General features: G+C 43.1%; 1 protein-coding gene across 1 annotated transcript in view; it reads right to left on the bottom strand.

Moving 5' to 3' along the window:
- grin2aa (glutamate receptor, ionotropic, N-methyl D-aspartate 2A, a) overlaps positions 1–13799 on the bottom strand; it is a 159322-nt gene extending 145523 nt beyond the window's left edge. The window contains exons 1-2 of the mRNA XM_080300951.1: positions 13470–13799; positions 2056–2556 (exon numbers count right to left, since the gene is read on the bottom strand). Coding sequence (XP_080157077.1) covers positions 2056–2553 — 498 coding nt within the window. The 5' untranslated portion in view covers positions 2554–2556; positions 13470–13799. The remainder of the gene's footprint in view (positions 1–2055; positions 2557–13469) is intronic.
- Positions 13800–14333: the final 534 nt, after the last annotated feature.

Here is a 14333-nt window from a genome sequence, read left to right as displayed (position 1 = left end):
TCTTGAGTAACATTAGCACTAATGACACAAGCATAACAGTTTCATTGGTTTACAGCAATTATACCAAGGCACTGCATCACAGATTAGCTAACAGTGGCATGCGGATGTTCAAAAATATATCTAACACCATAAAGCTGGTCAGGCTTTCATCGAAGTCACTGACAGCAGTATGAGAGGTCAAACACACTCAGACTTAAGGAAACACCAGCAAACAGAAAATGTCAAAACCATAAAAAACACAACAAACACAGTGGAAGTTATATAAAAAAAAAATGGAAGTTGAAACCTCAGAAAACACAATGTAAGTATCTTTGGGGAGACAATAATGTGATCTAACAACAACTAAAGTGACAGAAGTGACACACTTAAAATAAGCAGTGGATTCATCAGTGTTGTCAGGTAGAAAAAGATGCAGGTCGTGTGTTTTAAATGCATGATTCATATAATACTGTAGGTACTTGTTTGGTATTGGACACTTACTGGAAGCTTGTCATGTCCGCAGCTGTTCCGTCACGTTATTGTCTCCCCAAAACACTTCTGACATGTTTTGTAAAAGTTTTTTTTGTGAGTTATGATGGCATTTTTTCTGTTTCCGTTGTGTTTTATGACACTTTCATTGTGTTTGTGTGCTTTTTGCAGCTTTTTTTTCTAGTTCCTGTCTCCTTGAGTAACAGTATGCTTCACCTCTCAGAGCCACCGCTCCAGATACGTCCAGAGACAGATCACTCTCTGCCTTCCTCAGCCAACATCTGTGCATGACCAAATGTACATATTTAGACATGTTTTCTCTGGATATGTTGTGTTTATTCGGTGATCAAGAAGGAGCGAGGACTGCTGTAATACCCAGTGACATCAGTGCATGGACAACCAGTGCATTAAAACACAGAATGGCATCATTATTGTAACACACTGAACAGAGGAGCAGTTTTCCTCCATTATCTGCAGTGATGAACCTTAATTTCTATGATTGTGGCAGGTTATTGTATCAATGTTGCTCAACATCACTACGTACGTTTTGTTTATTACTACGCACATGTGCATTTCTGTCCTCTTTTCTGGTTCTGATTCTTCTAAACTAATGAAGGTGGTAATATATATTTATAAATGACATTCAGTTCTACTCAACAAGCTCCCAATTACTGAGCTACAGTACAGGGAAGAATTTGTTTTGGACAAAACCGTTGTTGCTCACCTGGATGATGTGATATAGGTTTTCACTTGTATCATAAAGCATTGCTTTCTTAAAGGTGTCCCTTAACAGTTTAATATGATGAAATTATTATCTCCACATAACAATTCTCATCTTGCCCCGCTCCCTCTGTTACAATCTGGCAAATATGACAAATTCCAGGAGCTAAGCACTGACACATGAAACCACACAATCATGCGCTGTTCATCTGCTCCTATTCAGGGTTCGATGAGACTGGCTTTGCTTATTCAAATGAGGGGACCAATCAAGACTCCAGCACCATGTCTGAGGGAATCCTGCACAATGAATGGAGATTTCCCAGATTAGAGCACACCGCACCACGCAGTCAGTGTTAGCCAGGCTACGGCAACACCCACTCCTTTCACATTTCCTTCTCTCGCTCTCTCTCCTCGCCTTTCTCTTGTTTAGTCACTACATCCCTCATTCTGTCCTTTCTCCTGCTCTTTTTAAATACTTTCTCCTTCCAAACCAGTCCTCCAACACTTTCCTGCAGATACTTACCTCATCCTCCTACCTTGTTTTCGCTCCTCCACACGTCTTTCTACCATCTACACCCTGGCTCTGCAGCTTCTTTTTCGAGATACCAACTGATGATATTTTGTGAGGTGCAGCTATTTGGTGAGAACTCCCTTCACTCGGCAAGAGTTTGATTTCACGAGTTGTTGATGGTTATAACAGTAAAATACCCAAAAGCCGCAACTTTTGGCAAATCACATAAAGCCAAGCAATTTAACCATCAGTCTTTTCTCATATACTTTGCTCACTATTGCGTCCACCCATCAACAACAACATCTTTCCGTTCACTCTACATCCTGGCTTTCATTCATCAGTTTACTTCTCCATACCTTGTCAGCCATGATCATGGACGACCCTCCATGAATGCCCAAGATTGGTATGAGCGTCTGCGAGGAAATAAAATCCAAAATCTGGGCGATGGCCTCTTGGTCAGTGCCGTCCCCGAACACCACGCCGTGGATCTTGGTTCCTGACATCAGGTCACACATGTGGGTGATGATGCTTTTTGGATCAGTCTCATTGACCAGCAGTGTGACCACGTTGACATCGATGGGGTCTTCTTTGCTCCACAGCGCTCGGATGTCCCGGTCTGAGATGTAGCGCGTGCGTCCCAGGATCACTGCAATGTTCAGGACCGGCACTTTTTCTGAGCCACCAGTTCGCTGCTTTTGAGCCGCCACGGGATCGGCTTTCATGGTCAACGCCACCAGGAGAGCCAGGGAGAGCAGCGTGCTATTACTTCCGCCGTTACAGCTGCGATTGCTGCCCCTTCTACTCCTCCTCTTACTTCTTTTGCTGCTGAGGGACATACTGCCAAACCACTTCATCCCCTACATGAAAGGAAGTTGAGGGGTGAAAGAGACGGATGAAGACAGATCAAAGCGTGAATGAGATTGGAGAGAGAAAGAGGGAGAGAAAAAGCACAGATAAGTTGTTAATGCACAGCTCTTAAAACCCACACGTTCAGGTAGGAACTTTCTTTTTCGTCTTCATTTCTCCTTAGTAACTTTGTTAAACACAAACCCTGCGAGGTGGGAGATGGCCTTGTGAGGAAGTTGTGGAGGGGTGAAAGAAAAAGAAGATGACTAACAAGTATAAACTTTATGGTCACGACTGCAAGAATCAGATGATTCAGGAGCAAGCTGTTCAGTATTCAGAAAAGGCAACAAGACATTTTTATAGTGTAATAAACCAACATTTGCCAATCGGCAAAGAACGCTACTCAGCTTACAGTACAAAAGGATTTCTATGACAATAATAGACAAACTGTCAGATAGATACTTTCAGCTATGCCATTATTTGCAGTGTTTTGCAGAGCAGACAAATAAAAATGTGTGCATGTACATGTGCGTAAGAGGCTGACGTAACAGTGGGCAGACTGAGGATCATTCAGTTCAACTTTATCTACCATAAAATATGAGAAGTGGCAGCCAAAAGTGCTCTTTGTCACATAAACATCATGGCTCGAGAACAAATGATAACAGTCTTCCATTTGGACTTCTTTTTACCAACATAGTCAGTATAACTTTTAGTTCAGTGCTACTTAGATGGGAAACATTATAATTGCTAAACAAAAGTATCAATGTTTAGTCTTAGAGTTGACCGTTCTGGTCAATTGTGTTGTCAAGAGCTGACCAAATTTTTACTACGTGGACAATTTCTTGTGTAGAAAAGCACTACATCAATAGCCTTTTAGGATAAATTCAATACTTTTGGCAGCTAGAGGAACAGGCTATCACTCAGCAACCAGGTGTTGCCAAAATACTGGACCCACCTATGCTTACATTAGCTTAACTTGTGGTATAGCAGTTAACACATTTGCCTTATTCAGTAAAGATCTCTGGTTCATATCTGGGAGGACACTAATCCACCTAGTGTGACCCTAACTCCAGTCCCAAGCATGGATTAATGGGAGGGTCGTATCAAGATAGGCATTCGATGTAAAGTTTGTGCCAAATCAAGTGCTGGAAAATGAGACAGCAGCTGAAAGTACCTTCTGCTTACTTAGCTTTTTCTCACAGTGGGTTCCAGATTTACTGACATCATTACAAAGAAGCCAACAATGTTTCTGCAATTTGTTTTTACCTCAAATCATCCATCCATTTTCTTCTGCTTATCAAACCCAGCTATTATTTGGTGAGACGCTAGGTCCACCCTAGACGCCACCATGCCCAACACTACGTGATGCTGAAAAACTAGTTTGTGATTTTTTTACGTGGACTGCCATAATCCATTATAATCAGGTTGTTCTTAAATTACCATAAGAAGCCTTCACTGGATCCAAAATTCTACAGCGAAAGCAATAACTGGAACTAGAAAAAGTGAGCACATGTCTCCCATATTAGCTTCTCTTCACTGACTCCCTGTTTAATCCAAAATTGACTTTTCTAAATTTAAATCTCCTGTAAAACCAGCTCCCAGTTTGGATTCAAGACGCACACACTCTCTCTACTCTTAAGATTAGACTTAAAACGTTCCTCAGTTTGGCCTGGATCAGGTTACCCTGAACCATCTCTTAGTTATCCTGCAATAGGCCTCGGCTCCTAAGAAGACATGACGCTCCATCCCTGCCCACATTGTTTTTTATCATTCCATTAATCCAACTGCTAAGTGCTCTTTTGAAATCCTATAGATCAATAAGCATTGAAACCTTATATCAAGTCAACTTTTTTGCATTACAAGTTTGATTAATTTTATGGTAAATATTAAAATATCTTATTTTAATAAACATACACAAACGTTTTGATGCATGCTCAATCATCCAGGTAGGTAAATCCCAAAAACTTTTTGGGCATTTTCTTTCTACTTCTTTCTAGAAGACACTGAAAAAAATCTATAAAAGTTAAACAGTGTATGAAACTATTGGGTGCAAAGGTCACACCCAGGTTTTCATTAAATGCCTCACTGAACCGACACGCTTTTCCAAAATACTCAAGTTGTATGGAAACCCATCAAAAAACCTAATGTTGCTCACAAAGAGATTAGTTTGTACCCCATAGGTAAATATGAAGCAAACTAAATAAAGCTAAGAAAAAAAAAGCAGACCAATACAAAAGGGCGAGTCTTGCAAATAGCATGGGACGCTACACAGCGCATGCCTCTGACGGAGGGGCAGAAGTACGGCGATCGAGGGCACCTCGCTGAAAACAAATGTTTGTGTGTGCCAACGTGACTAACAGGTTAGACGGTGATCACAGCTACTCTGCACAAATCGAACAGAAAAGCGAAGCGACATCATCGCTTCTACGCAACCCCTCCCCCGTGGAGAGAGCACTCACGGCCTACTTGAAAAGCCAGTGCTCAGCGAACATAAAACATCATCAGGCATTCTAAGACTTATGAGCAGGTGTGCTGAACAGTAGAGCGTGAGCGAGCTCAGAAAGGCATGAAACATATGGTCACATAATGCGTCCATGTGTATTGTTGACGATTTATGGATTCACTGACAGGCCCTTACGTTTTTGCATGGGTGCGGAGACCGCTGGTGCATAACTGATTCACAGGAGCTGTTGTTCAGCGTGCTGTTGTCAGAGGCAGCACAGCTTCGTGAGGTCACACTCTTACCATTAACATTAAAGACAAAATAGCATAGAAAGCAATCAACAGGGTGGCAAAAGCTTCCATGGACAGACAGCAGAACAGAGTGACTCATGTCTCTTTGTCACTTTTCTTACTTAACAAGTTGTTTCAGAAAATATTAAAAGATTTTAATGAAAGAAGCTGAAAGGCCTGGGCCACAGGCCAAGGAAGAAGCAATCTGCTTTTTGTTCAGACTGTAAAGAGTTTGGGAACCTCAAACATCCGATCCTCCCCATCAACTAGTGCACATACTTACATCGCATGCTTGAATCCCTCTGAAGGCTGCAGGAGCGAGCACAGCTCTCTATTCACCAGCCGTGTGGCGTGCAGTTTCTTTCTCAAGTGCCTTCAGTGGCCCTTTCTGTTGTTTTTGTCATAATCATTGTGGCCTAATCATCGTGCCTTTCAGCCTAAGAAGTGCAATGAAATGCTTTTTATTTTCTGACTTTTTTGTTGTTGTTTATGACCGCTCAACACATACTGCTTGAAACACAGAGAAAGATTGTTCTCCACTGTCTATTTCAAAGTATAATGATAGTTTCAGATTACTTTCTGTAGGCTAGAATTTGTCATACCTTGTGATTTTGTAATGAAATTGAGACTCCAAAGGACAGGCTCTAATGTGAGCTGAATAATGCATGCGGGCTCAACTGTGTCATCCTGTGTTTTTAAAACAAGCAGAGGAATGCTTGCCCCCCCACCCACCCACCCATCTCTTGCCCAACTAAGCAGAAACACTGAGAGAAGAGACCGGAGAATGAATCATCCAAAATCTCAGTCCATTCACTGCAGAGAGCGCGCTGATGCCTAATGGATTCCTAGTGTCTCTGTCAAGAAGTCGTCATATTCCTTTGTCAAAAAGCCTCAGGATTACATGCAGGCTTGCCCTGGCAGCTTGTGAAGTAATTGAATTCTATGGGACTGGCTTTTGTTTGAATTCAGGCTTTAAATGCATCATACATTACTTGGAGCGATCATCTCCATCCTGCTTCACTAGCCGAGAGACAACATAATCGCAAAGTCCTTTTTAATGTTTGCCACTTCCAAGCACACATTCCACTCAATAGTCACATCCATCCATCCATCCATTCGCTTCCGCTTATCCTTTTCAGGGTCGCAGGGGGTGCTGGAGCCTATCCCAGCTGTCATAGGGCGAGAGGCAGGATACACCCTGGACAGGTCGCCAGTCTGTCGCAGGGTTAAGACACAGAGACAGACCACCATTCGCACCCACATTCACTCCTTTGGGCAATTGGGATTAATCAATTAACCTATCCCCACAAGCTAGATGTCTTTGCACGGTGGGAGGGAACCCATGCAAACACGGGGAGAACATGCAAACTCCACACAGAAGACCTGATGGTGGAATTGAACTCAGGACCTTCTTCCTGTGCAGCAACAGTGCTAACCACCGTACCACCATGCCACCGTGTTGCTCGATAGTCACAGTTTGATCCAATTAGCAAAAGCTTCTATTCCATCATTTAGTTGTTTGTTATTATTATTCATTTTTGCTCTCTTTTCTCCTTCCTCCGCTCGCCTGGTTCTGCCAGGGTTTCTTCCTGTTAAAGGGGAGTTTTTCCTTCCCACTGTCAATAAGTGCTTGCTCATAGAACTCATCTGATTATTGGATTTTTTCTGTTTTCTCTGTACTATTGTAGGGTCTTTATAATATAAAACACCATGAGGCAAGTGTTTTTGTGATTATTAAAAGTATTTCTTTCAATTCAGTATTGAATTGAACTGAACTGAATTTTGTTTGTGTAACATTACCTGTGGAGCAGATTACATATACAGTTTTTCAGAAGAGAACTTGAGCAGAATCTGTTAAAGAACAGCATTCCAGTCTTAAGTTTCACCATTTAGAGGCCTTATGAAGCCCACACAGTCTGGAAAGTCTCCACGGAGCTTTGGTGGACATGCTCTTAACTAAAACAACACTGTTCTATAAATGTGCACTATGCAGGCATGAATATTAGTATTTGTTTGTTAGTATTTGTTTCTCGTGTTCTCTTTAGATGATGCACACACACATAAAACAAAACAGATAGCAAGCTGTTAGACAATTTCATGAGATGCAGCATCTGTCGTGGAAAATGATTTAGGGAAAGTGCGCACACGCAGCCTTTGCTCTGAGTAGCCACAGCGACGGGACTCAGCACAAACCAGTTTCATAAAAAAGGGTCAAAATGGCACCAATTCGGTGTAATATGGTATTTATAGAAACAGGCGAGTCGAGGATGACAAGATTATGTTTCAGTTCCAATTGGTGCCGTGGAAATCTGACAAACAAAAGAGTGTTGTGGTCTTTTTGGTTTTTTCGTTTCCTTGTCACAACTCTGCAGCAGTACAGGGATATTTTGGGGCGATGAGAAAAGCAGTAGAGGATAAAAAAAATAGAGGAAGTAAAGCAAGGCAGGCAGAAAAAAAGTGGTATAATAAAAGAGGGCGAGAAATACAGAAAGAAAGGGAGAGAGAGAGAGAGCACCCCCAGCCAAATCGTATTGGGCAGTTTGTCGTCACACAAAGGCTACCGTTTCTTGGCACCACAACCGTAAATGATGTTTGGCAGGCGCATCCATACTACTGGCTAGTGTTCACACATGCACACATACACACACACAGACTGCTATTTCCTCACGAGCATGAGGCACAAAACAGATCCTCCCTGTGCGTGCGCGCATTCATTTCAATTCTTCACTCTTGGTGATCCGTCAATAAGAAAGTGAGGCGCTTTTATAGGTATCATTTCATTTCTTGTTCTACATATTCAATCACAGAACGCTCTCCACGCAGACACTTCGGCAATAAAAAATCTCTCTCGCTAAGCCACGGCCGCAATTCCCTCGTGCTTCACGGTCACAAACCCCACATTTCCGATCCGCACGCAACTAGGTTTCACATGCATCAATAATTCAAGCTGCATTATCTTTATGTAACGGTTAATATAATTGCATGTGCCGCCGTGGCCACATTTGTTCTTTCTGCTATCTTCTACGTGGTATAAAAATTAGATTAACATAGTTTACACACTCTATGATTTATTTACACGGTCAGAGTGGTTGATACTGAGGGTGATAAGTGTGATTCTTGCTATGCCACAACCCAGGGCATGGATGTGTGGGTATGTATGCGTTACAAGAGTGTCCCAAATACTGCATGCTTTTCATTCCATCCCTCACTAGCTCATCTGTGACTTCGTTCATCACTTCATACCTTCACTTATCCATCTGTCCTCACTTTCATCTTTCATACTGCATCTTTATGCCATCTCGACCATTTGCTACCAAACTGAGCTAACTTGAGGCACTGTGTGTATTCTCAAAACCATTATTCTCCATTTGTCATTTTTCTTTAGAGTCTGACCGATATATGAGGGTGGATATATGAGCCGATATTAGCAGTTTGTTGAAATATGGTATCTGCATTTCTAAGGCAAAAATGTTTGAGTTTGTCCACCAGAGGGAACTACGAGATTCTCTCTCTTGGCGCATGTTGTTGGAACACCACAACCGCAACAAGCAGAGTGAGAAAGAGCATAAACAAACAATCCACGACTTTGCTGTCATATTACCTTTTTATGGCCTCACAAATAAATGCACTTAAATGTTAGAGAAATCATTTTGGGTGTCTCAAGGAAAAAAATATTGTATCAGTATTGGTTTTCCTTTTCCTTTTTGTTTCCCAGCACATATTCTCCACTTTCCTCTGTCAAGATCTGAAACTAAACAATTTATTCATGTTTTGGTGCAACATATTTTATACTCATAGTCGACCCTATGGTACAGTCGCTGGAACAGGCTCCAGCCCCCCAAAGACACTGAATTGGATAAGCAGAAGCAAATGGACGGATGCATATTTTACAGTCCAGACTAGCCTTTTTGGGGGTAGGCTTTGCTTATTTCAGCAAGATAATGCAACACAATTTACAATTTTGCAGGTATTGCTCCATAGAGGTTTCACAGTGAAAGTCTGGGTGCTAAGATGGCCTACCCTGCTGGAATCAAACAAAGAGGAACTTTCATTTGTTGCAGTATAAGACACTTAACACTTATTTGCTGTCAAAGCAGTTTTTAATGAGGGGAAAGCTGTTTCTTTGCACCAGAATCTAACCATTTTACAATGCTACAGCTTATTTATTGGCTTTTTAAACTCAGTAAATAACATGGTTGCATTTGGATGTCCCCCCCCCCCCTTCTGTATTGTTTCTCTTCCTGCCCCCACCCCATACTTGTAACACTGTGCCCAATTACACAAAGAATAATTCAACAATAGCTAAATACTAAAATAATTCTGCTTCGTTTTCCCTTTCTCTCCCCCTGCACAATTTTTCTCCTATTATTTTGCAACTAATTTCATTCATTCCCCAGGTTCTCTATCCCTCTGTCCTTTTCTATTTGAAGAGTTTCCTTCTAAAATGAGATTCTTCCATTTGAAAAAAACAGACACCAGGAGAAGGAAACTGTATGAATACCAATGTGCTGCTGAACTTATAGGTCTACTTTCCTTTGCATATGAACTAAGCATGCGAAGGAAGATTGGATACTATTTTTTCCAAAAATAAGACTGTAGTAAAGCTATTTTTCTTTCACCGGCCAATGGATTTCACCTTCTGTCATCTAACACCCGTATCAAAAAGAAGCCTCTGCTAAACACACAAAGAGTTTTAAATTCTCATGTTTATAAGAACTAATAATTAGCATGAGTGTGTAAGGAGAGGAGTCAAAAATGTGCTACCTTAAGAGACCAAGGGCCAACCTTCCAATTTGGAAACTGAAGCTAACAAAGGAATCCCCAAACTGTATTAACTCTAGTGACCGCTTCAGAAGTGAATTGTTCTCCACAGATGCACAGATGTTAAAATGCCAAACTTTATAGCATTAAAAAGCATGTTTACAGCCTGGTACAATTAACCATTTTGATCCCCATTGTCAGTGTACCAAGGCAGTGATGTAGTGGTTAGCACTCCTGCCTTATAGTAAAGTGCTTTGGATTTAAAAAATCCAGCCTGGGTCCTTTCTGCATGACAGACTGGATGTACCTTATGACATCTGGGAAAGGCCCCAGCCTCACAACCCTAAATTAGTCATAACAACTCTGTGGGGGAGGGGGGGTCATTTATTGTTATTATTTGCAGGAGTAAGGGGCATGACCGCTTTGATCAACAGGTGTCTCAACAGAGGCACCTGAAGCCTGACTTTGAATAATCAGAGTCACTGAACAGGACCTCTCCGCTGTGTCTCTGCTGTTGATTCCCTTTTGACTGTTTTTCGTGGAAATATCTGTGCTACATTAGCATTAGCATTATCTGATAGCTTAGCACCCCACCCTCTTATCTACATATAGTCACTTCAGGCTCCAACAAAACAAGCGGCTCCTTTAAATTGCAGAAGCTGAAAAAGTCACGGTGGTTACATATAAGGTCTACATTGTTTTTTAAAAATGCTCATTAAAATGCTGCTAAACCCAGTTCACCAAAACCTGTGGAAGTATAGTGTTTGCAAATTAGCTGACAAGATTTCAGTTTACACTGCCAAATCAGTTCTCTCTCGATGGAGACTAACAGTTGTATAATATCTTTAATGATTCTGGGGGCTGCTCTAATACCTGCCAAATAACCATAACAATGTAATCAGGGCCAATTTTTTGTTTGAGCTGAGGCGCGGCAAATTAGCTGACAAGCTTGCTGACATAATGTGCCTTTTGTTAGACACAGTTCCTCAAACTTTGCTACACAATTCCCCATATTCCCCTCATATTCCTCTCCTTTGTCACCTCATTCCTCTGTCCATTTTTTTTCCAGTCATTCTCTCATCCAGTCTCTCTCAGGCCCCAGCCATCTGCTCTGTGTGCCCTGACATGTGCATGAGCGCCCGTGAGAAGCCCAGTGGAAGTAATCGTCTGTTACCACTCAGGCTTCACCGTGTTGTGTGCCCACTGCGCATACCTCTTTAGCTCCCTGCAAACCCACTGAGTGTATGGGCACAAGAGAGGTAGAGAGAGAGAGACAAAGGAAGACATGAGATTGCTTGTGTTCTCTCTTATAATGGATGTGAACACAATTGTGCGCTCTCTCTGCTTCTTTGTTCTCCATCCATGCACCTGATGCCCCAATATACACCTAGCCGCCCCCCTGTCCCCCTCATTATACCAGAATTCACATTATAGTTTGACACCTCACTCATTTACTTTTGGCTCTTTTAGTGCTAATTGCATCAGTCACTTTCTGCTTCCTGCTCTGGAGCCTGTAGTAATCCCATGTTAGTGCAGCGTCTCTCTTTCTCACTTGCAATTTCAACGTGCTGTGATCGGCACGATGGGTAAAACATCTGCAGAAGAATGCTATTTAGATCCATGAGTAGGTTCACGTGCTACTTGATCTTGCCTTGTGGCATCACAAAGAGATCCAGATCTCGTGGTGTTTCTGGTTTCGCCCAATAAGTAAGCAATCTTTTCTCCTAAACCATCCCCGAAGGCCAGAGTCAGAGGTGATTTCAGGTGTTATTCACCCGTGAAAAGCACTGATGAATCCGAAGCACACGGACACTGCTGTGCAGGAGAAATCTGCTCTGTGCTCGACTTTAAAGTTGTCAGAGGGTATCCTCTAACTGAATCACTCTCTTGCTGTCTTCTGCTAATTCTGTCTTCATCTATATGTAAATAAAGGGCCATTAAAAATCAATCACCGCTATCTCCCTGTCTCTCTCCCTCAAACACATAGAGAAGATCTCGCTCTCCCGCTCTTTTATCTTCTCAGACTCCCCATTTTCTCTTGACTCCCTTCTCCCCTGTGTCTGCTGTTGCTCCTGTTTGGCATGCAACAATACTTTGAAGCTGTTTGGGCACACACATGCAAGCAAACGTTCACGTTTTTCACTCCTGCACGAGAGGGGAAAACCCTTCAACCGTGCACTGTAAGGCCTGACTCTACCTGGATGGAAGTAGTGGGTTTTAATACATTTGATCCTTTTGATGTCATGAAAAAAAAACTGGCTTGTCCTTCCATGGGCAGCAGCCTCTGGATGCAGGGAGAGAGAGGGAAAGAGAGAGAGAGCTTTTCCGTGATAGAACTGCGCTTTAACAACGTGACTGGGGGAGCAGGAGGAAGAGAGAGAATGTGTGTGCGTTGGTGCTGGGAAGGGGTAGATGTAAATTCATTTGGATCTCCCCGTTTGGTTCAGTGAAGCCAATACAATACAAGTGCGACCCCTACTGGTGAAAGCGAAAGTGGGCCTGAATCCCCCACTCTTGGCTGAGACGCTCCTCGCACAGTGAAAGAGCTTTCTTTTCTCTCTTTTTTTGAGCTCGTTCTCACTTCGTGTCACAGTTTAAGGTTGGAACAGGCACGATGTGCATCTCCCTTCTTTAAATTACAACTTTAAAAAGAAATTAACTACAGGCCTCCTTGATGTATGATGACTGTTCATCCTGATGCGGGATGAGAGGAGCTAGAAGTTGTGCCAACAATTGGGATGACTAAAAGAAAAAAAAAAACGTGTTGTCCAACCTCTGAATAAAATAATACTCATCGCTCAATCATCCATCTTTGTTTTTATCGGCTAAAACACGCTCGGTTTCTTGTGTCGGTGGTTATACTTTGAGAAACTGGAGAAGAGGAGTGCACGAGCCCCCAAAGATCAGCCGAAGAAGCTGTTTTTTTTTTCTCTCTTTTTTTCCTCATAGCCGAGCTGACAGATTATAGCTCTAGGTGTGCCAATGAATTTAAGTTAAGGGAATAAACTGGTGTGTGTGTGTGTGTGTGTGTGTGTGTGTGTGTGTGTGTGTGTGTGTGTGTGTGTGTGTGTGTGTGTGTGTGTGTTGCGTGAAGCCGCCTGCGCTCCGCTCACTGCGCCAGTGTAAATTAATAGGAAATTATAGCGCTTGACGCGAGAGGCTGGACTGCAGAGTTTGCTTTTTTGTTTGCGTACCGACTCCCTTTAATCGTCTTCATCCACGTTGATCTTGTTTTATTATTATTCTAATTATTATTTAGAGCGCCGTGTCCCTGCGGTGTGGTGCCGCACTTTTTGGATGAGGGACGCTTGTGGGTAAAACAAAAAGGCGCCAGTGGCACGCGCCGATCAAGGGAGATGGGGTGGGTGGGGGGTTATGATCATCAAAACCCATTTTCGGAGAGCAATAAGAGATACGGCAAAGTACTTACAGCATCTCCCTTCCACAGAGCTCCAAAACAGTGGTGCGAGATGGCATTGCAACAGTCCCCTCTATCCTCCGAGAAACCATGTAGCCACTGATGGTCTCACAAACACTGCACAACAGGAGAGCGAGGGGGGGTGAACAAAAATTCAACGACTCTCTCGCAATGAATTATTCCAGCGTGTCCAACAAAAAAGAAAAGAAAAGAAAAAGAAAGAAAGAAAAATAAAAGAATGAATGAAATCCCCCGTTTTAGCACTTCACAAGCGCGCCGCTCCGAATAAAAAACATTGTAATCCAATCTTCATTGTGTGTGCGCCTGTGCTGCTGATTCTCCACTGCAATCTCCACTGGCCCCGCGCATTGTGGGGGGGTGGGGGGTGGGGGGGTTCAACCTGCCTCGGTGCGATTGGAGCTCCCCGTATCCCGTTATTCCTGTCCCGGGAGGAGAGGAGCGCATAGGGGGAAGATGCAGACGCCGGACGCGCACATAGACGCACACGCACATTGACCAGTACAGCAGAGGCTCCGGCAGCCTGCGAGCCGTGCATGGGACCCTCTCCCAACGATTCTTGTCGTTCACGCGTACGCGCGCGCGAGCATGTGTGTGTGAGAGAGAGAGAGAGAGGGGGGGGGGAGAGAGAGAGCGTGCTGGCGTTTAGTCAGCGTGTGTGCCTGCGCGCTTCTGCAGAGGCAGGGGCAGCTGGATAGATGGACGGACTGGCGGTCCGTCGGTCTGTCGCTCTCCCTCTCTCTCCCCTGCTCTCTGCGCTAAAGCTCCATCAGGCAGCGGCTCAGTCAAAAAAAAAAAAAAAACCCCACACAGTTGGGCTATATCACAAATGAGCGAGAGAGCACATTTTACCCTCCA

Source organism: Astatotilapia calliptera, chromosome 4 (assembly GCF_964374335.1).
Source record: "Astatotilapia calliptera chromosome 4, fAstCal68.1, whole genome shotgun sequence".
Taxonomy (NCBI): domain Eukaryota; kingdom Metazoa; phylum Chordata; class Actinopteri; order Cichliformes; family Cichlidae; genus Astatotilapia; species Astatotilapia calliptera.
Note: the sequence above shows the minus strand (reverse complement) of the source record. Positions and strands in the feature narration are given on the sequence as shown.